Source organism: Pinus tabuliformis, chromosome 7, assembly GCF_031772625.1.
Source record: "Pinus tabuliformis cultivar Carrire ecotype Pingquan chromosome 7, CPIR1, whole genome shotgun sequence".
Lineage (NCBI taxonomy): Eukaryota > Viridiplantae > Streptophyta > Pinopsida > Pinales > Pinaceae > Pinus > Pinus tabuliformis.
The window spans coordinates 1,691,390,500-1,691,418,117 of NC_142293.1; the positions used below are offsets into that span (position 1 = coordinate 1,691,390,500).

General features: G+C 40.3%; 1 protein-coding gene across 10 annotated transcripts in view; it reads left to right on the forward strand.

Moving 5' to 3' along the window:
* The window catches only part of LOC149255020 (uncharacterized), a 451,815-nt gene extending 424,473 nt beyond the window's left edge, over positions 1–27,342 (forward strand). For 8 of the 10 annotated variants that reach the window (XM_089460284.1, XM_089460289.1, XM_089460288.1 and 5 more), the window contains 2 exons: positions 26,365–26,521; positions 27,045–27,342. In XM_089460284.1, coding sequence (XP_089316410.1) covers positions 26,365–26,521; positions 27,045–27,209 — 322 coding nt within the window. In that variant the 3' untranslated portion in view covers positions 27,210–27,342. Of the gene's footprint in view, positions 1–26,364; positions 26,523–27,044 lie in introns of those variants that run through there. The other 2 variants (XR_016267201.1, XM_089460290.1) reach the window with 2 other exon arrangements.
* Positions 27,343–27,618: the final 276 nt, after the last annotated feature.

The following is a 27,618-nucleotide window of genomic DNA, read 5'->3' on the forward strand; positions in this document are numbered from 1 at the left end:
TATTCTGAGTCAAGGATCTTCTAGATGGATTCTACTTGTCGAGATGTTTCCGTTGATATATGTCACACCAAGTAATTCTTCACAGTTTGAGAGATATTCATGTTTGAAGTTAATAACCCTAGTTAGTGGGCTAAAACGCTATGGGGTTGTCGCATGGCACTCATAATTGGTTGTGGTCATTGAATAGTCAATAATTAATAAAAAAAAAAAAAATCTCCTAAAATCTCTCCAACGTTCACTTGTTGGGGACCCTCTCAACTCAAGACATTCATATAAATAACGACCCTCATATCCTCCTCTAGTAGGGATTTTGTGGCTTCAAACAGGTCATCGTGGCATTTTTTCTATAACTTTTTTCCTGTGAAGCTTTAAAAGCTAAAATTAAAACCCATTTGAGCCGAAATCTTGATGAACCTTGTGACCGAATTTCAGATCTTGGTTCGCTATATTTTCGGAGATATGATCTGAGGAAGTTAGGGTTTTTGTAGGCTCCTGAATTCCATGTCAAAAAAGTGACGTTGGGAAAATCGTCATAACTTTCTCTCTGAGAATTGGATTCAATTTTCGTAAATAGTCACAGAAAGAGGACAGACTGTAGTTTTTTGAGTAGCGTTTTCAGGGCCGAAGGTCGCAACAGTGACACGTGGCACTTCGTACAAGTTCGCTCTACTGAACCAGTCTATAATCAGGTCATCATGGGATATTGGACATAACTCTTTCTTGAAGAATCCAATCTTGATCAGACCTATGGTGTTGGAAAGAGGACTCATAGGGCTACCACAGGACGAAATTTCAAACATTGGAGATCCGAAATTACATAGATACAACAGAATCAATATCGAGCTCCTAGAAGGCAATAAAAAGCATGCATTCAAGGATCATTGCAGTAAGGACCACACATCAATAGTCAAGGGTAAGTCTCCTACAACAAGCTATGTATGATTAGTTTTTACATTTGAAATATGAGTATCATCTCTGACATATGTTTTTGCAGGACAACGTAAGTACATACAAGGTCTCAGTTATATCTCTATGTCTCTATATATCATAGATAGTTTTTCTGGATGTCCTATTCTTGATATTACACATTTGATGTTACATATTCTTGATGCTACACCAAGTCTGCTAAATGTGTATGCTGTTGTAAGTTCATGTTATGTATTTAATAGAATGGTCTCTGTTGTTGTATTTAGAACTTGGTCCATCACAAGTCTAGGGTCTATCATTAGTTTTTATTGTATATATCTTTAGGTCAATTTTGGATATAGTCTTGCATAGAGTCCGGGTGTATATCAAGAGTGGGAGTCTTTGTCTACTGCCGCAACAAGTCAACAACAAAAGTGACAAGCACACTTTAGGTATGCATTGTAATTTTTAATTTGTATTTATTCATTATTATGCACTTACATGTGTTTCGTAGGCAGAGGTAAGTTGAAGGGTATTTTGTTTTGTTTTCGGATTGGTTTCGCCTGGCAAATTTTGTATGCAGGTAGAAGAAGATTCAAGTACAAATTCAAGCAAGAATTCAAGAGCAGAAGTATCAAATCAAAGGAAGCATTGCAACGGGACATCCTTTGAAGACATGACAGTCATTCGTATATTGTGAAGAAGTGTCAAGGCCAAGAGTCATCATTGTAAAGTTGTAAAAGAGTCATTTGTAAAAGTGTCATCATTGGAAGATTCATTATTTTAAAAGAGTCAATCTGCCTAGAGTCGAAAGGCATTATTGGGAGGTATAAGGGTCTCTGTTGGGATGATGTCATGGTTGGGTTGCAGGGCATAGTGTGATTGGGTGTTCGGTCAAAATCATTGTAAGTCATATTGCATCGTGGATCATTGTCCTTGGTACGGGAGTCCACACTTTTGTATTTATTTTTGTCTTTATCGAGTGGTAGGGTGGTGCTAGGCAGGTGAATGAAGTCACCTACAAGTTGGGGCCTATGAACACTTCAGGGTGGTAGGGTGGTGCTAGGGTGAGTTGTGGCTCACTAGGGTATTGGGGCATCCATTCAGTTAATTACTGAAGAAACCAAGGCATTGGGGCGTCCTTCCAGTGGGAGCTGGAGAGGAATGCTTTTCTAGAATTCTAGAGAGTTGTTGCTTTCATTTCAGTTGGAGTTGAATATTAAGGAATTTATTAGAAAAGCGTTCGGTGGTTTTTGACCCGAAGGGGGTTTTCCACCTAAAATTCTTGTGCCTATTGTGTTCTTTTATTTATTGTTATCACTGCATAAACATTAATAATAATTGAAGATTAACTAATGCTCTGAAAAGATTTAAAAGTGCTAATTGCTAAGAAATATTGATTCACCCCCCTCTCAATATTTCCAACACCACCTTCTCTGCTGTCAACACTGCATGTGCTACCCAACATCTGACTACTACTAGTTTGCAACTATCAATTTGTTACACACTGTATCAACTACCACGGATCCATCCTGTTACTAAATATTGTGGGCCCCCATAGCCAGGTAATAATCCATGAGGTGGACTCCTCAAAGGACCCTGCCCACTGTCTGTAGCTCTCTGGGGCTACAACACCAAATCACCCCACGTCACTCCTAGATGTATATCTATGAACATCGCAAAATCTTCCTCCAACTTGGAGGACAACCTATCTATTTAAGCATGTGTTGCTGCTTGGTCCTACTTCTCTTGCTTGTCCTTCTTCCTGAGAGGAAATTGGGTACTGTAGTGGCCAAACTCGCCACACTTGAAGTACTTGACCTTAGATATGTCCTTCGTCTTCTTGTTTTGCTCCCCTTGCCCCTGACTAGGACCCTTCGGTGTAAGGGCCAGATTCTCCTCCTTCACACTCTTCGATCCGCTACTGCTGCTACCACTAATGGAGCTCTTTAACAGAGCTCGCCTCAACTCTTCCTGCTGCAAATTGGCCCACATCCTGTCCCATCTTAGCAAAGTGTCTTTGCCCAATATACTTTGGACAAACACTTGCCAATCCTCTGAGACACTGTTTAGTGTCAATTGCGCTAACTCTAATGGTTGAGGCGCTGCCGCAATAGCTACAAGTTGATCTCAGACCTCCTGAATCCTAGTGAGGAAGGGATCTATGCCTTCTCCGTTTTACATCCTTATGCATCTCATCTTTTCTTCTAGAAATATCTTTCGTTACTCGGAAGTACCTTGATATAGTGTGGAGAGAGCTACCCACATCTCTCTGGCTGTACCTTTATCTGCCAAATGTGAGACTATAAGGTCTCAGACTCCATCCAAGATCAACCACTTCGTCGTTGCCATCTCCTTCCTGTATTCTTTGAGCTGATCTGCATCCTCGAGAATTGCCACCACATTATCTATATAGTCTTTCAGGCCATATTCATCTAGAAAGAAGGACATCCTTGTTGACATAGTTGGAAGCTTCATCCAACCTATCTCGATCTCTAAGCCCTGTTGTGGCCATCTCTGATCAAGTCGAAAACCCCCTCTTTCTGTGTGTTTGGCTGTTGGTTCTGCTATAGGCACTCCTTTCTAGAGTGAGAGAATCTTCACTCAACTACTGCCAATCTATTGTTGAAGTTCCCTGAGAGGATTTTTCCCTCTGTTGTGTGTGCTTTTCTCTTCCCTCTCGACATTGATTTTGTTGTTGTAGAAACCTCTGCGTCCAACTGGCAATCTGCTCAGCAAAAATCTGAGCTGTTGCTGCTCCCTTTCCCTGTTGGAGTCACTCAATCTGGAAAGTTGAATTTTTCTCCTGCTCTGCACTGAAAAATTGAACTTCCCCAAGCAACTCAGCCTGCTTGGCAGTGACTGCACTGCCTCTAAGAACTTTGGCTTACTGCTCCTTCTGAGCAGCAAAATTCTTTCCTTCGCTTCTGAACTTTCCGACTGATCACTCACGCTCTGATACCATGTGAAAATTTCAAAACTAAAATCCTATTGCAGCATCTGGAATTAATTCTTCTAATTGTTAATTAATTTAACAATCTACAACAAATACCAAATTAATCACACTGCAACCTTCACAAATAAAACTGCAAAAATAAATAGCACTGGAAACTAAGAAAATACTAGCACACAAAAAATAAAAATGAGACCGTTATTTTTGGACAATAGTCCCAAAAAAATCCAACTTGGAAAAACTGGTGTAGCAGCTGAGGGTTTTTATTATTTTGCAGCAGTGAAATTCTAAGTACAATCTATGGATGCCCAACTGGCAATCCAAACAGCAAGAAAATCTAGCCAAAATTATTTAAGGGGATTTCCCTTCTCCCACAAGCAACCCCAACACAACTACCCTTCAGAAAATTCATCCTCCTGGACCCTCTACGTCAGCCACGTCTAAGCCCGGAACTGCGTCTGATGAAGTTGTTCTGCCTGTCTTTGCTGAGAAAATTGATTCTACGGCCCTCTAGAAGACTTTCCTAGCCTCTAGAAGCTGAATCGATTTTTCCTCCGCCCAAATCGAATTGCTTTTATGAAGCAATTGCGCAATCCTCTGCACTACCTTACTGGGTATAACTCGACCTCCTTGTTGCTGCTTCTCTGGATCTGGAAAACTTCCTCTGGATCACTGTCTCTGCCCCTCACTATCTCTACTTCCTCACTAAATCTTGAACTCTCCGGCATCTAACTGCTGCTACTCTGGAAAATTGAATTCTCCAAGTGATTGGTGTATTCTCGATCACAACATCGATCCCTTCTTATATCTTCCTGTTGCGACTCCAGCGCCCAAGATGAAATCTTAATTGATAGCTCAGATCGTTTCTGGATCGATCCGTGTGAGTTTCTAGACTATTATCACCTTGACTTAATTAATTATGATTAACTAATTCTAGATTATTCTAATTAATTAACCAGATTTCCTAAGTTTAGACTTATGAAACATTAAAAAATAGGTTAATAATCTAATTAAGTCATTTCTAAGTGGAATTTCCATAATCGATTTCTTGGTTTTGGAGATCTCATGCATTTAAGCCTCTCCACTAAATTTCATGGTTAGAACACATTCGATGCTACAGAAACTAACAACCATAGTTGCATCTTTTCATGAATCCTTCTTCCTTTCCTCACATATTGTACCCCAGGAACTTCTATGCATAGTTCCTTCATCTTGCCAACCACCTCATATTCCATATGAGGACATATTATGTTGACTTCATCTCATCAATATATGAACTCAAGCATATGCCTTCATGCATCTTTCTAAACCTGGAAGAGATCCTTCTTTTTCGATCATGCTTATGAGACAGAGCATTCAACCATACTATCTGCAACTATATGATGACATGACTCAATCTATCAAATACATGCATGCATACCTCTTCTCTTCTTTTGTTCATCTAGACTTCCTTCGGCAGCTTCCTTTCCTTGTTTAAAAGTACTTCAACCATGATGCACTCCTATGTCATCATACCATCATCCTTCTAAACAATGGATCCCACACAAGATGGAATGATCAATGAGACACTTACTTCAACCAAGTAGAGGTGAACCTTGTAATGAAGATTCCAACGGAGGATCTTGATTATCCTCATCTTGCAAATGTTCCTTTCTATAGATGATGTTGTATGATGAATTCCTTTTATCTTCTATCATGCTAGATTACTTTCGTTTAACCATATGTACCACTTATGCTTTCAATGTGGTTACCAAGAGCTACTTCCTATATACGATGACTTCTACATCCATGTAGACTTCTACTTCAGCTATTTTTTCAAGCTTCTCTAATGATGTCATGAGCTCTTGCTTTGCTTCAATCGTATGCTTCTAATATGATGTCATCTTCTACTAAGTTGCATCTTGTCATAATGCTTCTCATCTTGACTGCCATGGTAGACGTCTTTTCACCTCCTACGTCTCCTTGCTATGCATCTGAGAAACCTTAATAGTGAAGATATATCCCTTTGGATTTCTTCTGATTAGGTTCTTCCATTTCTTTGATGATATGGGCTTCATTCCTTTCTTTCCTTTTCTTGTTGTCTGTCTTGAGTTTAGGACAATTTCCCTTGAAATGCCCATATTCTTAACAGCCATAGCATTGGATTTTTGACTTATCAATCTTCTTCTCTTTTCAAGGACCAAACTTTCTAAACTTTCCTTTTCTCTTGGCCATGGCAGCAAATGCTTGAACTTTCTTGTTTGATCCAACATCGCTTTTTGCCTTCAACCTAGTTTCTTCAATCTTACACAATGACCAGAGCTCACTGAATGGGGTAGCTTCCTTTAAGAAGTTGTCGTATTCGTCTAGTAGTGCATTGAGAAAAACTATGGTCATTTCTTTATTGGACATTATTTGTCCCAACTCTTGTAGTTGGTCTCTTATTTGTGACACCCTCATAAAGTACGAGGCTATTCCTTCTTCCTTTGATATCTTCATCTTGTATAGCTCAATTCTCAAAGATATCACTTATCCTGCAATGTTTACGGAAAACAAAGTTACTAGCTTATCATAAATTTCTTTTGATGTCTCAAACTTTGCTACATAAGGAATGAGGGAATCCTTGATGGATTCTATAAGAATCCTTTGAGCCCTTATTTTCCCTTTCATATACTTTGATAATGCGTGAGCTTGCTCTTCAAATGGTTGGGAGACTTTACCATTGACATGACTAATAACTTCATTCTCTATGAGGATCAAGGATATCCTCTTTTTCCATGCAAGGAAGTTCGATAACCTAACCAATTTGTTGCTCTCCTTGCAAAATGAAGTCATTTTGATAGACTCAGACATAGAAATAAATATACTTACTTGTCAAGTGAAAATACTCCTAGATGATGATGATAATTGAAGATGTGTTCCTTCAAGTATGCTTTGAAAGTGATCCATTCTTCAATGAGAGGGAGATCACCTTGATGTCTTTGATGATAATGGCAACGCTTCTTCTTGCTTCCTTAAAGTGGAGATTTCAATATGCTTCAGATGTGTAGTCCCTTCTTTGAGTGGAGGTAGGGTCTTCAAGGTCTTCTTTGTGATGATGTGTGAGCTTCTCAAGAATGCTTCAAGAGTAAAAACCCTTCTTTGAATGAGCTACGGTTTTGAGGCCTTCTTAGTTCCTTCCTTCAAGATGATGTGTAGACTAGACCTTTTTGATGATTGGATGCATGCATGCAATTTAGTTAACTCGAAGAAGGTGCCAACTCACTCCTAAATCAATGCATGCATCTCAATGGTCTTTAGTTTACTCATCTAAGTGCTCCAATTAACTCCAAGACACTATCAATCTTATCCATGTACCCTTAACTCCATGATGGTGCCAACTCACTCCTAAATGAATGCATGTGTCCCAATGGTCTTTAGTTTACTCATCTAAGTGCTCCAATTAACTCGAAGACACTATCAGTGTTATCCATGTACGCTAATCCACATGCATGCATCCTGAACTTGCCATTTGCCAGACCCTTTGGAGTTGGAACATGTCACCTTGCATGCATTCCACATGTCACTCCCAAGGGAGATCTTATATTGTTGATGAGATGATGCGATGGTTGCATTGGCTCTTTGATTTTACTTAGCATTTGTATCTTCCTATTGTAGAGTAGGGTAGGAAGATTAAGCTTGAATGTCCACAAGCAATAGGTTTCATTTGTATGTTTCCTTTGACATCTTGGCTCATGCTTATAGAACTTCTTGAGGGTGAGTAATTAGATGTGTACAATCTTGAGTTTCTTTTTAATAAAATTGATTTAAAGACTTATAGTACTAGGGGTGATAGAGATGTGAATGTTTTGATCCATCATGCCACCTATTTCCAACCGTTCCTTTTTCTTGACATGCACATCATTCATATTAGGAACTCTCAAAGATTTCATATTTCTCTTGCAGCCTACAATACTCTGTGAGTCCCGATATGGAGCTAGTTGTTACTATCCAAAATGGTTAGTAGATCGTGATATCATGGAGTTAATGAGGGAGGGTTTATTTCTACATATTTTGATATGTGTTTTTTTGTCAAGAAGCACTTTTTGAGGCATTTCATCTTCCTAAGGAAAAGTGATGTATTTCGAGGGATTTCTCACCACTTGGGATCATCTCACATTACACTAGCCATTTCTATAGATGTTAAGGCATGACTCATCATTTTTTTTTGCTTTAGGCATCATCTACAAGGAAATAAGGAGGTTTCTAGAGAGCACATGTTGCCGCTCAAACTAGCAGGGGTCCTAAAAAGGGATCCTTGAAGAACTACCACTAAGCTAAGGGCAACAATGGAGCAATAGGCCATTGTCATCTCGGTTAAGGCTCCCTTCTCTTTACAGTCTTTCACCGATGAGAGGAGACCTGTTATGATAAGGATCACGAAATGGATGGACCAATAATAGGGTGAGGGGTGATCTTAGAAGCCTATTCACAAGAGGCTCAGATATGTGGCTTGCTTTCTTTGGAAGGCAAGGTTGTAGGATATTAAGGAAGGGCTTAAAGTGAATTTCAAGGTTTAGGTTTACGGTATGTATCTTATAATGGAGGTACCTAGGCCTTAAAATTTTTGTGAAAGCTTGGATTCCAAATGATCCTTGAAGGATTATCCTTAATAGTGTATGGGACCACACGAGACCAAGTGGACCCGGGGTTAGGTCAAGGGGATAGGGTTTAGCAACCAAGGATATGCTTGACCTATTCTGGAGGGAGAAAGGGATCAAAGGAAGAATTTTTAGTGCAAGACAATATGAGGATCCCAATGAGGTCTTTTGCCTAAGGAAACCAAGGGCAAGATTGATCTTGAGGCTAGGGCTTGAGGTATCTCACAATCCCACCATCAAAATTGCTTCAAAATTGGAGGGTGCCTAGGAGAAACCCCAACGCAGAGGATGCCAAGAGATCAAATTTTTTCAGTGGGTGGTTTGCAAGATAAATGATGCCCTAGGAGACCTAAAGGACTAGACCTAGAGAAGAGGAGAGGGGAGAAGGAAAATAGGTTTAAGGTGATTACCTTGTGGTGGACCAGTGCCTAATCCTTTGGGGAGATTTGGAGTCGAGAGTAATTATGACTATGGACATTGAATTTTCTATGTCAAGGAGGCCTCAAAGACAACTTCGCATAGCATTAGGGCAGCAGCAAAAGCAACTTCAAGAAATTTGTACTTCGTTTTGAAAAATGATGGCTTATCAAGATGAATTTCAATGAAGAAGCATTTCTAGGAACATTCATTCATAATACATGGCCCATACATGAAGCATCACTATCTAGAAACTGAATTTCCACAACTGCGCATAAATGGATGCAGTAAATTATCCCTAGTATAGAGAAAACCTAGCAACAATGTATGGGACAAAAATAGAAAAAAAAATAACATTAAATTGCACTTACATCTATTAAGAGTATATCCAACCATCAATAATTTGCCAATAAAGAAGCTCAAAGACGAGAAAATAATCCAAACATCAAAATTCATTCCATGCTCCAAAATTCGTCCTCCAAGAAGGATAGCGAAATTTTCAAGAGAGATACAAGTCCAGTCCAAGTGATGATGCTAAAATGAATCCTCATCACTTCTATTTATACACTTTTAATGAGTTTGATTTAGCTAATTAGGCCTACATTGGCCCCTAAAATAAAAAAAAATATGCCAAATAACTAACATTTGGTGATAAGCCTACCAAACTAGCTCATAAACAAAAAAATAAGCCTTTTAAGAGGTCGAATGATCAATAATACATGACATTGGGCCTTCTATGAAGCCTGATGAAGTCCATAAGTGCCATAATGATGAATAGGACTCCCAAAAGTAGTGGACAAGCAGTTGGCCCCTTGTTCTCCAAATAAAAAACCTGTGGTGCTCCTAATGGTTGTGGGGGTCCACAAGTAACCTCATGGGTCTCCAAGTAGGTCAAAGATGTCTGTAGACCATCTGTAAGGGCTCAGATGATAATATAAGTGTTGTCGCATCAGCATACACACCATGGGTCATTTGCCAAGTGCATGATACAACTGTGGGGTTGGCTGGGCATGGTGAATCAAGTGTATCTTCCTCATTCAATAGATGAAACTCGAGCAATCTATGAACTTCTTTGGGGATCCATGGAATGTTTTCTACTGTTGTGGAGGCCCATGGCTCTCTACACACACCCTACATGTGCCAATGTAGCCCTCTGGAGGGCTAGGACCTTGTATAGGAAGACCAAACCCAAAATGAAAACCATTTGCAATCCTACATAAGATCCAATGTGTCCCCTATCCTTCCAGCACAACAAGTCATTTAAAGTAATCGAGTTAAAGAGCTTACAAACCATGGACAACAAGTGGGTATTTCATGTTGAAGTTTCTAAGTTTACTTAGTTTAGAAACCTTTCATGCACCTTTTTTAATTTATTCCTACCTACTTGTTATTTTTCTTTAACAAGTTATTTACAAAGTAAATACTAAAAATAAACACCAATGCATACTCAACATATTACAGATTAGCAATTAAAAGAAACAAGAACAAAAACACCACATGACACCATTATTTTTGGACCAATGTCCTCGGAAAAACCCAATGCGGGAAAACCAGTGCAACTATCTGAGGGTTTTCTTATTAAGCAATATTAGAGTACAATCTTGGTGCCGAAACTGGCCTACCCAACAGAGAATTTCCTTAGCAGCTATACCTCACAGTTTGAGAGAAATCTATTCGCTGAAACCATGGAAAAAAATCCTTCTAGTAGTTCCTCAGCACAAAATTGCTCCCAGTGTCTGCCCAATCTGGACTGCTTCAACCTCTCCTAGGCTCTAGCCCAGCACTGGCCCTATGTCAGCCTTCCTAGGAGCCTCTGCGTCAGCCCCAGGAGGCCCTGCGTTAGCTCTAGGAGCCTCTGCGTCAGCTACGCTGGCCCCTCTGGTGCTCTGCACAGTACTTGGCTGTGTGAGTTGTGTGAGCCCTTGCTGGCTCTACATCACTCTCCTTGGTTGTTGCGCTGTGCTTCTGGCACAATCTCTGCCTTCTCTGTTTCTCTGTACCCAATGCCCCTCAGTTGCTCTCCCGATCACTGATTTTATCTCTCTTAGCAAACTCCGCTCTAGAGAATAGAATGACTAATCATCTGGTGTACTCTCCAAGTGACCCTCAAGCCTCCTCTTATACTTTTCCTGTTGACATCTCAACAGCCGAGATTAAGTCCCTAATCAACGGCTAAGATTAGATCTGGCTTGATCCATGTCTTTTGAACCATTCTAACACAAATTCATATTAATACACATTAATATTTTATTTTCCCTAAGTTTAGACTTAGGGACTCCATTAAAAATATTAATTATTTTAATATCTCCTTATCTGTTTAGAATTTGCCCAAACCCTTTTTGGGTATTGGAGGTCTCATGTGCCCCAACCTCTCCACCAAATTTCGTGGCTAGAGCACATTCGATGCTACCCGAAATCAACATTTCATAATAGCATGCCCTTCCATAGTGGGCTTTGGCATTTGCTAATGTCTCCAAGCTCCAAAGGGGGTTAACCAAGCTCCCTATTAGGTTGTTTCTACTTTTAAAGGGGATGATATGTCCAAGGTACATCCTTCAAATGGTGGTGGCATATGATAAAGGGATGATACAAAGTAGGTGATGGATGGGGCAATCTTGGGTCACATGCCAAGGTACTAGGGTAGCTAATAAATGGGAAGCCCACACTTGCGTATATAATGTATAGGAGGGAGCAATTGTGGTACATGAGTCACCCTGGCCTTGATTTTTCCACCCTTCTTCATTTTCCTTTTGCCTTTTATGATTTTTCTTTGGTTAACTGCTCGGGGCTCAAGGAGTAAGAGCATGATATGTAAGGTATAGCAGTGGATACCCCCTTTGAGGTGGGGCGGTTCATTGCCCACCAGGGGTTGGGACGATCATGGGTTCCTGAATGATAAAAGGGGTTCATCTAGGGCCTATGGGAACTAAGGTGATGGCCATGAGAATGTGGTAGAGCTCATGCATTGGCTTTTGCGCACGTGCTAAATGTGTTTGTCTCGGCCATCTTTTTCATTTTGTGGTACATTTTCCTATTGAATGTGGCCAATTATGCTTTTACTTTTCTTTTCAGCTACATCAACCTCCGGGGCATCATCCAGGCCCGACCTAAGGTGTGGGCAAGGGGAAGGGGAGGGCTAACCCTATGTGGACCCAATGGAGGAATGTGGACCCAGGTGGGAGGAATGATGAATGGGGTTATAATGAGTGGAAGGGGAGTGATATATGTAGATGAGGGAGTGAGACTATGCAACCAAAATTAGGGTTTCCCATGAAGTACCATCCCAAAAGCCCAATGGTCAATAAAAGAGATCTCACAGGACTAGGGTCCAAGGGTAACATCCAAAAGAGTTCTCTGTCTAGGGGATAAGAGCACAGACCTACGTTAGTTTTTGTAGCATTAGATATGTTCTAGCCTTGAAATTTTGTGGAGAGGCTAGATTACATGACATCTCCAAAACCCGAAAATCGTTTCTAGAAATTCTGCCTAGAAATGACTTAATTAGATTATTAACCAGTTTTTAAATATTTCCTAAGTCTAAACTTAGGGAATATGGTTAATTAATTAGTATTAATTAAGTCAAGGTGTGAATGATCTAGAAACTCACATGGATCGACTTGAAGATGATCCTAGCCATCGATTAAGTTTTAATCTTGGTCGTTGGTGCTCCAACAGAGGACTATAAGAGGAGGTCGATGTGGTGATGGAGAACACACTTGAGAAGTTCGATTTCTAGAGTAGCAATAGTCAGTTGCCGGAGAGAGAGCCAGTGAGATTGAAGCAATGAGAGAGGGGCAGCGACGGTGCAGCCGGAAGAAGGTTTCCAAATCCAGTGAGTGCATTTGTAGAGAGGCAGAAGAGCCACAGAGAGGTTGACGTTGGGGCAGCGCAGTAACCTCTCGAGGCAGTTTTGATTCTTCTAGGGAAAGATGAGTTTCAGTGCTAGAAGCTGGACAGAGGTTTTGGAGGCCAGGAGAGACATTTTCCCAGACAGCAACAAACCAAACGGCTTGAGGAGAAGTTGGTTCGAACTGCAAAAGGGACTATGCTAGTGTGACACAGTAGTTGCATATGCCATAGAGCCAGTTTGGATGGCTAACCTGGAGCTGAGGTCAGAGCCCGAATTTGCCTGTGGAGAGGAAATTTCCTCACTAGATTTTTCTTTCCAGTATTTCTCTGTAGGATTGCTAGTTTCGGCATTCAGTTGTACTCACATTATTTCACCAATGTTTAATATTAAAACCCTCAGCTGCTGCATCAGTTTTCCCAAGTTGGGTTTTTCTGGGGACATTGGTCCAAAAATAACTGTGTTATTTTATTTGTGCGTGCTAGCATTTCTTCCAACGTTTATTCTTCCGCAGTTTTATTTGTGTAGGTTGCAATGTGATTTATTCAGTATTTGTTGTAGCAAACAATAAATAAATTGTTAAATTAAATTAACAATTAGGAGAATAATTTCTAGTTGCTGCAATAGGATTCTGATTGTGGAATTTTCACATGGTATCGAAGTGCAGCTCATCAGCCGGAGAGCTCAGAGGCGAAGAGAGGAGTTTCGTTGTTCAATGTGGGTAGCAGATCGAAATTCCCAGGGGCAGCGCAGTCACTTTGCCAAGAGGCTGAGTTACTTGAGGAGATTCGATTTTTCTGAGTGAGGGACAAAAAAAATCGATCTCTCCAGATCCAGTGATTCTAGAGGCAGAGGGAGCAGCTCATTGTTTTTGCAGAGCATATCTCTAGTTGGATGTAGTAGTTTTGCAACAGTTTGCTAGAGCAGAGCTAGCATTGAGTGGATGGAAGAAGAGCACACACTAAAGGAAAATTTTCCTCATAGAACTTCTAGTCTCAAGAAGTTAAATTTGTCCTTGCAGGTCAGTAGTCGTTGTGAGCATATTTTCACTCTAGAAGGGAGCGCGAATCGCTGAGTAGAAGGAAGCAGAATATTTTTGACATTTATTGAGATGGCCATTGTTGGGCTTCTTGATCAGGACAGGTTGGATGGAGCTTCCAACTATGTCATCTGGAAGGCAAGGATGTCCTTCCTTCTAGATGAGTTTGGCCTGAAGATGTATATTGATGCAGTGGTAGCAGTACCCCAGGATGCAAATTAGCTGAAGGAGTATAGAAAGGAGATGGCGCGGGCAAAGACGCTGATTCTAGATGGAGTCTGGGATCACATTGTATCACATATAGCGGCCAAGGGAATGACCAAAGAGATGTGAGATACCCTCTCCACACTATGCCAGGGGACTTTCAAACAGCGAAAGATGTACTTAGAGGAGAAGTTGAGGCTCATTTGGATGCAAAAGGGGGAAGGCATAGACCCCTTCCTCACCAGGATTCAGGAGGTCCAAGACCAATTGTTAGTTGTTGGGGCAATGCCTCAACCCACAGAGCTAGTGCGATTGGCACTAAACAGTGTCTCTGAAGAGTGGCAGGTATTCATCCAAAGTATCTTGGGCAAAGATACCTTGCCAAGGTGGGACAGGATGTGGGCTGATTTGCAGTAGGAGGAGTTGAGACGAGCTCTATTGAAGAGCTCCATCAGTGGCAGCAACAGCGGATCGAAGCAGGTGAAGGAGGAGGAGAATGTGGCCCTTGCATCGAAGGGTCCCAGTCAGGGACAAGGGGAGCATAAGAAGAAGAAGAAGGACCTGTCAAAGGTCATGTGTTTCAGATGTTGTGAGCTTGGTCACCATAGTATCCAGTGTCCACTCAGGAAGAAGGACAAGGAGGAGAAGCAGGACCGACAGGCAGCTTCAGCCGATATCAATAGGCCATTCTCCAGGCTAAAGTAAGACTTCGCCGTGTTTGCTGACATACCTCCAGGAGTGAGGTGGGGAGATTTGGTGTTGTAGCCTCAGAGCACTGCAAATGGGCAGGATCCTTGAGGAGTCCACCTCATGGATCAAAACCTTACTACTGGGGCCCGCAGTTTTTAGTAGCAGGATGAATCAGTGATAGTTGATGCAGTCAGATGCCAAAGTGAGAGTTGCAAAGATTAGTAGCAGGCAGATGTTGGGGAGCGCATTGCAGAATTGGCAGCAATCCAGATTCCTTAGTGACAGTGCAGATGCTAGCAGCAGTCAGAGACTCAAGTGAAAAATGCATTATACTGATCACAATTGATTCAGTATTTTGGATGATTTTCAATTGCAGATGTTGCAGTTGCAGCAGCAACAAATGAGAGGGAGTTGCAGTGCAGATGCAGTGTTGGCAGTAGTTCAGTAGGGTAAGTGGCTACACAGATGCAACATGTATCCGAGTTGCGTAGTGCTTGGTGGGCAGCATGGCCAGACATCAACAACGTGATAGGAGATGACGCAGAGACAGGGTGCTGCTACAAGGTATGCAGTAGCACTAGAACACATTCCCCTCGAAGAGGGAGTGTTAATATTTGTAGCATCGAATGTGTTCTAGCCTTGAAATTTTGTGGAGAGCCTAGAATACATGACATCTCCAAAACCCAGAAATCGTTTATGGAAATTCCGCCTAAAAACGACTTAATTAGATTATTAACCAGTTTTTAAATATTTCTTAAGTCCAAACTTATGGAATATGGTTAATTAATCAGTATTAATTAAGTCAAGGCATGAATGATAGTTGAAGGATTAGCTTCTAGGGTTCCCACTTGGTGTGAAGGCTAGGGCATCAAATTTTTGAAGATTCCACCGTAGGAAATCCACCAAAACTTGAGGATCACTAGAGGAGACACTAAGGAAGAGATCTATTGAAACGAAATTCAAAACACACTCCTCTAATGGATTTCGCACTAGGCCCTAGAGAGGCCTCCTTATCCTTAAAGGGGTGAGGAAAAGGGGTGAGGAAAAGAGGTGAAAGGAAGTGAAAAGAAATATGATTTGGCAACCAGTGCCTAACAATTGGGAGAATTGGAGTCAAGCATAATCTTGATATGGCAACTCGCTCTTCAAGGAGACCTAGACGAAATTTCGCTACCCTTAATTGATGCAGCAACAAAACAACTTCTAGATATTTACACTTTGATGACAGTTGTTGATGGAGTTTCAAGGATGCAAAATACAACAAATCCTCTAGGAACATTCATTCATTCATTATCCATTATTACATGCAAAATTTCCCAATAGTTTCAATGTTTAGACACAATTTCATCAATTAGGGCACATTAAAAACCATGAGACAACATTCCATGCATTAAACATTAAACAAAAATCAGAAATATAACATTAAATAGCACGTACAAGACAATGAAGAATATACCCATCCATCACAATGCCAAAAAGAAGCTCCAAGAGAGAGCGAAAATTTCCAAACATCAAAATGCATCCAATTCGTCCAAATTCATCCTCTAATTGCAGGTCTGAAATTCTCAATAAGAGAGATAGAAAATCCAAAGTGTGATGCTAGGGAGAGACTAGCTCTCTCCTATTTATACAAGTACTAAGAGTTCAAAATCTGAAAGACAAAGCCCCCTTTTTCCCTAAATGTGCTAAGAAACCCACCCATGGTTACAAGCCAACCACAAAGTAAATTGAATGAGCCCTCTTAATGCCACGGAAGGTTGACGTGGAGGCCTAGAGGCGAAGCGTTGAGACCTCATGTGCTAAGAATGAGAGTGGGGGCCTAAAACATGATGATAGAGAAGGGGATGTCCTCCATATGCCACAAAACATCTCCAAACCCATATTTGGGCTCTGTGGGCTCCAAATGGGTCTCCAAGTGGCTCAAGATCAAGTCGATGGTCCATCAATGACGGCTAGAAGATGAAACATACCCTGCTATGTCTCCCTAGGAAAGAAAAAACCTCCCTCTATGTTAGTTTTTGGTAGCATCGGATGTGCTCTAGCCATGAAAATTGGTGGAGAGGCTAAGGCACATGAGTTCTAAAGAACTCAAAAACTGTTTGGTGAAATTCCACCAGCATTGTATTTTATTAAACTAATTATTATTTTTAATGAGGTTCCTAAGTCTAAACTTAGGAAAATTAAAATATTAATGAGTATTAATCAAAATATGGGTGCGAATGTTCTAGAAGACGGATCCAGTCAAGTTTTAATCTTAGCCATTGATTGGAGACTTAATCTCAATCATTGAAGTCTCAATGAGAAAAGTATAAGAAGGAGGCTTGGGGTTCATTTGAAAACACACAGAGGGTTGATCAGTCAGTTCGATATTCCTAGGGCAGGGTTAGCTAAGGAATTCGAACAAGTGATCAAGCAGTGAGGATCAGAGGCAGTACTAGAAGGAAGTGATTTCCAATTCCAGTGAATATACTTCAGAGAAGAGAGTGAAGGATTAGAGAGAGCGCAGTGCCAAGGAGGGTGACTCGGTCAGAGGGAGTTTCCACACAGAAGACACACAGTGACTGCGGAGGCTCACGCAGAGACTGCGCAGTGGGTCATCCTGGAGCTGGGGCCAGTGAAAAATCTCCAGATTCAATGTGAGAAAATTCTCACTATTTTTCTATCAGTTATCTTCTCTGAGTGGATTGCCATTTCTCTGGGGCATCCAGATTGTATTTAGAAATTTACTGCCAATAATAGAAACCCTCAAATCTGTTGCACGGGTTTTCCTGCATTAGGTTTTTCCAGGGACTATTGTCCAAAAACAAGTGTGTCAATGTGACTGTTCATGTGCTGGTGTTTCTCTTGCTTTTCTCAATTCATAATTTGTGAAGTTTGCAGCTGAATTTATTTTGACATTTACTGAAGCATTGGTAAATAAATTATTATTGTAAATAAGTAGGAGAAATAAATCAATCACTACAGCATAATTTTTTCACATGGTATCAAAGTGAAGATCGGGCAAGATGGCAGTGATTTCTGCAATATAGGGTGGTGGTGCCATATTGGATGCAAATCAATCTCCAAAAGATTCACGCAGTCCCTTGCAGAAATTACCAATAGAGAAAAATAGCATGGAGAACAGTAGGGATCATAATATTTCCAAATTAGCTTCCAGGTTGGAAGAGCAATTTGCTTGCTTATCGAGTTCTGCATCAATCGAGGATTGGTACATTGATAACGGGACTTCAACTCATATGAATGGAGAACGAGGATATTTCTCAAGCTATCAGGAGGAACAGATGAACTTCCAAATCACAATGGGTAACAAGATGAAATGCACCCCAGTAGGAAAGGGAACCATTACATTCTAGACAGTAGCAGGAGATAGTCTTCGGGCCACTAACGTACTGCATGTGCCAGGTATGGGAATGAATTTGATTTCAGTATCTCAATTACAAGATAAAGGATATGATGTATACTTCATTGGTAACAGAGTATATGTCAAGCATCCTAAGTGGAAAAAGAGGGCCCAGATTGGAACTCGAAGCAATAGGTTATATAAGTTGCAGCTCGAGTCTCCTATGGCACTGATAAGAAATAATGTCAGTGGAGAGAAAGACTTGAATGAACTGTGGCATAGAAGGATGGGACACTTACATCATGGGGCATTAAGGATTCTCAAGGAAACTGTTATGGGGGTTCCAGTGCTTACTACCAAGCATGATGATACATGCAGAAGCTGCGTACTAGGCAAGTATGCCAAAGCGGCTTATTCCAGAAGCAACAATAGAGCTCAGAGTGTATTGGGTTTAATACACTCAGACATCTGCGGTCCAATGTCTACAAGAGCTATCAGTGGTGTTGAGTATTTTGTCACCTTCATAGATGACCATTCCAGGAAAACTTGGATTTATTTCTTAAAAACCAAGGATGAGGTCTTTGATCAATTTAAGGAGTCTAAGGCTTTAGTGGAAAACCTGATAGGAAGGAAGATCAAAATATTGTGCTCGGATAATGGTGGAAAATACATAGATAAAAACTTCACAGATTTATGTGCAAGAGAAGGGATTAGAAGAGAACGGACAACACCTTATAATCTAGAACATAATGGAGTCACAGAAAGGAAGAACAAAACTATTGTTGGAGCGGCAAAGGCAATGTTATATGATCAGAATCTACCCAAGTTTTTATGGGCAGAAGCGTGCAGCACGACTGTATACATTCAAAACAGGACCCCTCACAGGGCTTTAGGAAAGAAGACGTCGGAGGGTGTTTTCACGGAAAAGAAGCTAGAAGTGAGTCACCTCAAGGTATTTGGAAGTGTGGTTTATTGTCATATTCCAGATGAGAAGCGGAGCAAGTTAGAGCAGACTGCTGAAGTTGGATATCTCGTGGGTTACAGCGAGACTTCAAAGGCATACCGAATCTACATTCCGAGCAATAGGAAGATTGTAGTAAGGCGGGATGTAAAGTTCATGGAAGATAGAGCTTTCAGGAAATCTCGAGAGATGCCTTTTGAAGAACAAGCTGAGGATGTTCCCCTAGTCCAGCAACAGGGAACAGATCTAGTAGGAAGACAGGTATATGGTTTGAGAACTGTAACCAGTACTAGCATTTCCTCAAGAGAAGAGGAGCCAGGAGTGTCACAACAGGTACAACAACAGGAAGAAGAACAGATGGAACCTCCCACCACCAGTGGAAGGACTAGATGAGAGGTACGACAGACTTTGAGGGACGTAGAGGAATTTGTTGGAGCTCCTATAGCCGAGAAAAGGCAACGTAGACAACTTGACAGGTACCAAGCATTGGTAGCTCAGGTCAAAGAACCGTCTAGTTTTTGTGAAGTCGTACAGCACCAAGTGTGGGTGGATGCCATGGTAGAAGAGTATAGTTCCATTATGACAAATGATGTTTGGGAAATTGTACCAAGACCAGAGAACAGATCAGTTGTGGGTTCGAGATGGATCTACAAGATCAAGTATGCTGCAGATGGTAGCGTAGACAAGTATAAGGTTAGGTTCGTCGCGAAAGGGTATGCTCAAAAGGAAGGAATAAACTATGAAGAGACCTTTGCCCTAGTAGCTCGGTATACCTCTATCAGATCCATTATATCCCTTGTAGCACAAATGGGATGGGAGATTCACCAAATGGATGTCAAGACAACGTTCTTGAATGGGGTGATAGAAGAGGAGGTATATATCGAACAACCAGAAGGTTTCGAAATACATGAAAAGAGAACTCATGTGTATAGATTGAAGAAAGCCTTGTATGTGCTAAAACAAGCACCTAAAGCTTGGTATGGTCGAATGGCAGCTACTTACAGCAACTGGGATTCATCAAGAGCGATGTCGATCCCAATCTTTATTATTTGTTAGTAGAAGATGAGCCGTTAATTCTGGTATTATATGTGGATGATCTATTTTTTACGGGATCATCCAGACTCATAGAGGATTGCAAGAACCTGGAAACAAAATTTGACATGAAGGAAGTGGACCCCACCTTATACAGATAACTCATTGGGTCACTTATGTATCAACACCGTTAGTTAGTTCATGGTGGAACCAAAAAGGGCACACTAGGCAGTAGCAAAGCACATTCTGAGGTATGTGTGGGGAACAGTCAATTTTGGATTAAGATACACCAAGGGCGATGATATCGAATTGAGTGGATTCACTAATGCAGATTGGGCAGGAAGTTCAGTAGATAGGAAAAGTACAATTGGGTGTTGCTTCGATACTGGATCTAGGATGACCTCCTAGTGCAGTAACAAGTAGAAGTCTGTAGCACTGAGCTCGGCTGAAGTTGAGTATATGGCAGCTAGCACAGCAACATGTGAAGCTATATGGCTCAGGAAACTGCTTGTAAATCTATTCGGGAAGAGGATGGAAGCGACAAAAATCTTTTGTGATAATTAGAGTTGTATCAAGCTCTCTGAAAATCTAGTGTTTCATGATCGCTCCAAACACATTGATATTTAGTGTCACTTTATCAGGGACTGTGTTCAGCGTGGGTCGGTATAGTTGGAATATACTCCCACAAGAAATGAAGTAGCAGATGTACTCACCAACGCTCTAGGAAGAACAAAGTTTGTTCAATTCTGAGAACATATGGGTATGCTAGAAAATCCCTTTCAATAGCGTGATGCAGCATTTGAGAGGGAGTTGTAGTACAAATGCAGCAATGGCAGTGGTAATGTCATGGGCAGCAACAACACAGTGTTGGTGGCAGCAATGGTGCAGAAAAGAGATACTTCAGAGACATAGTAGCATGTAGTTGGACATTGTTGCTAGAGCACATTCCTCACTAAGAGGGAGTGTTAGTTTTTGGTAGCATCAGATGTGCTCTAGCCACAAAAATTAGCGGAGAGGCTAAAGCACATGAGTTCTAAAGAACCCAGAAACCGTTTGGTGCAATTCCTCCTGGATTGTATTTTATTAAAATAAATAATATTTTTAATGGGGTTCCTAAGTCTAAACTTAGGAAAATTAAAATAATAATGAGTATTAATCAAAATATGGGTGAGAATGTTCTAGAAGACGAATCAAGTCAAGTTTTAATCTTAGCCGTTGATTAGAGACTTAATCTCAACTGTTGAAGTCTCAACGAGAAAAGTATAAGAAGAAGGCTTGGGGTTCATTTGTAAACACACGGAGGGTTGATCAGTCAGTTCGATATTCCTAGGGCAGGGTTGGCTAAGGAATTCGAACAAGTGATCAAGCAATGAGCATCAAAGGCAGTACTGGAAGGAAGTGATTTCTAGTTCCAGTGAATATACTTTAGAGAAGACAGTGAAGGATCAGAGAGGCAGCGCAGTGCCAAGGAGGGACAGCGCAACAACTGAAGGAGGTTGACGCAAAACTGTTGGGGGATAGCAAAGATCAGTGTCAGGAATCATTGTGGGTGATTGACAAATGAAATCTCGATTTCTCAGCAACAAACGTAGCAGCAGCAAGGGTGACGCAGTCAGAGGGAGTCTCCACACAGTGACTGCATAGGCTCACGCAAAGACTGCGCAGTGGGTCATCCAGGAGCTGGGGCCAGTGCAAAATCTCCAGATTTAGTGTGAGAAAATTCTCACTATTTTTCTATCAGTTATCTTCTCTGAGTGGATTGCCATTTCTCTGGGGCATCTAGATTGTATTCAGAAATTTACTGCCAATAATAGAAACCCTCAAATCTGCTGCACCGGTTTTCCCACATTGGGTTTTTCCAGGGACTATTGTCCAAAAACAAGTGTGTCAATGTGATTGTTCATGTGCTAGTGTTTCTCTTTCTTTTCTCAGTTCATAATTTGTGAGGTCTGTAGCTAAATTTATTTTGATATTTACTGAAGCATTGGTAAATAACTTATTATTGTAAATAAGTAGGAGAAATAAATCAATCACTACAGCATAATTTTTTCACACTCTAGGCCTTGGATCAACTACTGAGAGTCGGATGCAATGTGTAGTTGATTGGGCGATGTGGTCCAAGTGCATCGTCATCTCTGAATAAATGGGGCACAAGCAAGCAAATGGTGGTGTTGAAGAAGCCCATGGCGTGGCAATCAATTTTCTAGATGGATGGAGGTCCATGGCTCTCAACGATCACCCTACAAATGCCATAGTGATCCTCTGGAGGGCTTGGATCCCATATAGGGAGGCCAAGTCCAAGATGAAGACCCGCCTAAATCAAGTATAAGATCCAATGCATCTCCTCACCTTCCAATACAATAATTCGTTATTGTAATTGAGTAAATAAGCTTGTTAATCAAGGGCAAAAGTGGACACTTCATAGTGGGTTTCCCTTTCGAATTTGGGGCTTTAAACATGTATTGGTGTTACCTCCCTTGACTAGAGAGGTTAATGAAGGACCCTATTACATGGTTTCAACCTCTAAGGGAATGACAGGTCCAAGATACACCTTTGAAGTGGCAGGTGTCATGTGAAATAATGATGGGACGAAGTGGGGACAAAGGGAAGGCTCCAAGCTACATGCCATGGTACAAGGGTAGCTATGATGAGGAAATCCCATACCTTCAGTATATGAATGCGGGAGGCTCCAAGCTACATGCCATGGTACAAGGGTAGCTATGATGAGGAAATCCCATACCTTCAGTATATGAATGTGGGAGGGAGCAATCATGGTACATGAGTTATCCCGACCTTTGTTTTTCCACCCTTCTTCATTTGCCTTTTTCCTTTTATTGATTTTTCTTCATTTTACCGCTCAGGGCTCAAGGGGATGAGAGAATGATGTGTAAGATATAACAGTGATTACCCCCTTAAATTGGGGCAATTCATAGCCGACCAGGGGTTGGTACATTCATGGGTTCCTTAATGATTCAAGGAGCACTCGTAGGGGCCCTAGGAACCAAGGTGATGGCCATAACGATATAGAGTAGAGCTCATGTTCGACTTTTGCCTGCGTGCTAAATTTTATTGTCCCAGCCATCTTTTGCATTTTTTGGTACATTTCCTGTTGTATGTGGCCATATTATGCATTTATCTTTCTTTTTAGCTGCATCAGCCTCTAGGGCATTGTTCTAGGCCCAACCGAAGGTGTAAGCAAGGGGAAGGGGAGGCTAACACCTTTATGGACCCAATGGACAAATGTGGACCCAGCTGGGGAAAATGTGAAAAGGGCTTGTAATGAGCAAAGGGGAGTGAGATATATGGTATTGGGAAGTGGGACCATCCAACCAAAATCAGGGTTTCCCATGTAGTGCCACTCCTAAAGCTAATAGTCAATAAAGGAGATCCCATGGGACTAGGAAACAAGATTAACCCCCCCAGTTGAGGGAAGGAAACAAGAGTTTAGTCGAAGCCCCTCCTTCTTCCAAGTTGCTCAATAATCCATGCCCAGGTGTGCCCAAGAAAAGCAAGCATAAACACCCAATTACATAGTGAAAAATCATACCTTTGGGGTTGGATGGCCCACCTTCAAACATATGATCATTACAGATGAGTGAGGGTACACAATCGCTGGCTTAGGTGGCGGAGGATGGTAGCACATCATAGCTATTAGGCGGTCGCAAGAGGCTACTAGCTACCGACTGAAGACAAATCTAGGAGAAAATTTCTCCCATAGGGGCCACCCATTGGTGATGGGTAAGAGAGCCTATACACCTTGTAAAGCACACTTGCATTAGGAACCTTGCTTGTGGATGGCATCACTTTGGAGCTTGACATGTGGATTTTGGAGTGTAGTGCTCCACATATATGAGCCTACATGTGATTATTGTAAATTGCTTGCAAGTGATAGTACCCACATCTTTTTGTTGGCCTCCCTTTCCTCTTATATATATAGAGGAAGGACAGAGTCCCTCACACACTTGCCATTCTTGTTCATATTTGTGAAGAGATGTGACCAAGAGGAACAAACTTGTCTCTCTATCTGTCTCTTGGATCTTCTATGGTATATAATCCCTCTCTCTCTTTGAGTTGCTAGAGTTCTTTGATCTTGTTGGAGCATCTTGAAGTCTAGGGTTAGGGTTTCATCCCATGGAGATTTAAAGATTAGAGTTTTGAGTTGAACCCCTTGGTTGTACTGGTTGAAATGAAGAAAAAGAGAAGATTTCTTGCCTTGCAAGACATGCTTAAGTGGTTCATGCTTGTTGAATCTGCTTGGTTGAGCTAGGGTTTTCTTGGGTTTTTGTACCCAAGGTTTTGGAGAGCTAGTGGATTTTACTATCATTGTACTAAGGTTATGAATCATGATATGTACTTGAACTTCATCTTTCTATATAATGAAGCTTTTAATTGTTCGGTACTTTTGTAAATAGTAGATTTGATTTTCAGCCATACATATTCTTCGTGGTATAATTTTCAGCCCTATATGTTTTGCTAATTTGACATAAGTCAAGGGTGAATTGTTAAGTGATTTAACATTTAATTGAAGAATACAAGGGCATATTTGGTTTTTTTACAGTTGTAATAAGTGGCTTTCGGATATTTTATATGCATGGTAATATTTCTATTGAGGGATGAAACTTGTTGGTATCTTTCCCCTTGAATTGCCTAGTGGATTGGGGTTGTTAAGAGTTGATATAATATCTGCCACTGTTGTTGTTTTATTTGTATTTCATTACAGCCCTAAGGCTGAAAATTCACATGGTTAAGATCCAAGAAACCTCTAGGATAAAGGTGAAATTTATATTTTGCATTAAAGTCAAATTGTGCCTGAAAGTTGCACATCCATAGCACTTTATTGGAAATATGCCAACCTAGAAGGTATCAATGGAAATATGCATTGATCTCTTAAGGAGATGGTGGTATCGATGGATTGGCAAAGGTGGAAGGTTTCTCATAGTGGGGATGGCCCACAAGTTGAAGGCATTATTATTGTCCATTTTTTGAAGAATTTTTGGAAGAGTGTGAAGGAATCACACCTATTGTTTTCAGCCTTAGCATATCTATCAGCAATCAACCTTGCTTAAGGAACACTTGAGAGCATGGATCAAATAAGAGAGAAGGTTTGCGACATAATGGAAGGAAAAATTCCTGAAAATCAATGGGGAAAACAAGAATGGGGCATGGGATCTTAGTTCTACTTGTCAGCAAATGTGTCACGACTCACAACCCTCTTCATTTGATTTCATTCCTACTTAATCCCAAATGGTTTCACGAGAAACCAACTTTAGATGCAAAGGTCATGCATAATTGGAAGACCTTTATCAATAAATGTTATGATTGTGACAACCGCACTTCCTTATGGCTTGACTTGGGGAAGTCTTTGACATTCAAGGAATACTTTGCAGCTAAGCATTGTGCATATAGCTGAAAATAACTTGGACCCATAGGCTTTTGGATGCAATATGATATAGGAACTCCCTTGCTTTGTCAAACAATAATTCTATAATCAATATTTATTGTATTATATCGTTTAAAAATAATTAATTTATTTATGTTTTGCATTTTTTCAAGTTTTTTTATTAAATTCAATTGTGTGATGTTAATTTTACTTCATAAGGGACTAGTTCATTTGCGTATGAGCAAAATTGGAGTGAATATACCTTTATCCATTTGGTAAAGAGGAATGACTTAGGCACAAAAAATGCACAAGATTTGGTGTTCATAGACTCAAATCTACACCTACTATCTCAACAACAACTAGAGTACCAAATAGGACCCACTAGGATGTGGGATTGTGGCGTTTCACAAAATGATGTAGATGATAAGATTCCACTTGATTTGTTGCAAGACAATGTTGACACATGCTAAAAAACATTGGCCAGACTATTGGTGAAAGTAGTGGCTCAATAATGGGCTCAAGCTCAGTGGCCATTCCAACAAATGAGCCCAATGATCTAGATGTAGATTAGGTTTATTTGCACTTTGAAATAAGCTTTGTCACTTGTCAAATCATAGATGAACATTACCATTTGTTTTATGTAATTATAGATGGTTATTTTTTTTTAGCAAAATTCATTATCTAAAATTTATTGTGGCAATAATTATAAGAAACAAGCATGTTAGATATTATTAATTATTTATATTTCTGTATTGTGGGTAAGCCTAAAATTGTATTTTATTTGATTTTTAAATTATATCTTTCTATATTTTTATATACAGTCTATGGGTATATAACATTTCTTATATGTGAAACCCTCTGAACTCAATTTCAATACTGGTCTTGTTACTCATTTTGGTGCTCCTTTCCCGTTTTTGTTAGCTAAGGTTCTAATTCTTACTAATAACATCTATAACCATGGCTACGAATTCTGTAGGTTGGCAGGGAGGGCCTTTTCTAGTTTGGCTATAAGTGTTGACTTGAACTTTGGAGTAAAAGAATTTTTCATAACATGGAAGCTTGGTAACTTATGGAGTTACAAAGTAGGCGGGCAAACAAAGGACATTTTATCAGTTGGGGTGATTATCGAAGCTGTAAGTTGTCTGCGATTCTCTTTTAGGATAAATGGACTTAGGTTAAACTCTCATTTTTGAAAGAGCACAAGCTTTCTTGATTTGTTAGTTCCCTTAGTTTATAGTTTGATTCAATGAGTAATGAAGTCTTTTCACTAGCATATATTCATGTTAACCCCGGATCTATTGAGAAGGATCAAGAACTTTGAGGTGCAAACGTCTCAATGCTTAGTAAAATTGGGGTTGATATTGATATATGCTAATTATTATTTTACATTATGGTTGGTTCTTTCTTTTTCTCCTATGTTTTAATTAGCATTACGCACATGACATGTAGATTTATTGCATCTTGGGTTGTGAGAGTACGTAGCTTGTCTCAATGGATTAAGCACAACATGTGTGAAATTGAATGATTGAATGTATTATATGATACGTCTGAATTATCTTTGTTTTGAAAATTTGTTGGAAAGTCATTTGTGGGCACCATCTTCTCAAATTTCAAGTTTGTATATGGAAGTTAATCAAAGGTCAGGAATTTTATCAGGAACAAAATGGTCGACCAATTACAACATGTTGCATAAAGGAAGGGATAAAGAAGCACACATTTGGGGCTGGCTTGGAACTTGTTGAAAAAGAGTGGCTTGTCCACGAAATAAATGACTTTCTAGGCTTGGAATTTCCACAAGCAGAGAGCATTCTTATAAGATGAAAGCAAAAGAAACAACTATTTTTGTTTTCATTTACATTCTTGTCATGTATGTTTAGCACCAAGTGGAATTTGAAATACACAATACCTACATGTTAGAGTTTTTAGTCAATTAATAATATAATCATTGTTGAAATGGTTGTTCATCATTTCATATCGAGGAGTGTTAAGAGTTACAGATGAAAAAGTTACTCATTTCAATCTAAAGCCATAAAACTTTGTTGGAGATCCCACAAATTTTCATGACTCATATTTCATATAAACATTGTATGTTGTTGAGATGTTCCATTGACAATGAAATCAAAGTTCATGTTATCTATTTTTATCATCTAGTGATTAGTAGGTGACAATGAATCATTATTACCAAAACCACCTACATAAGTTATACACGGTAGACAGTTGAGCATTAGCT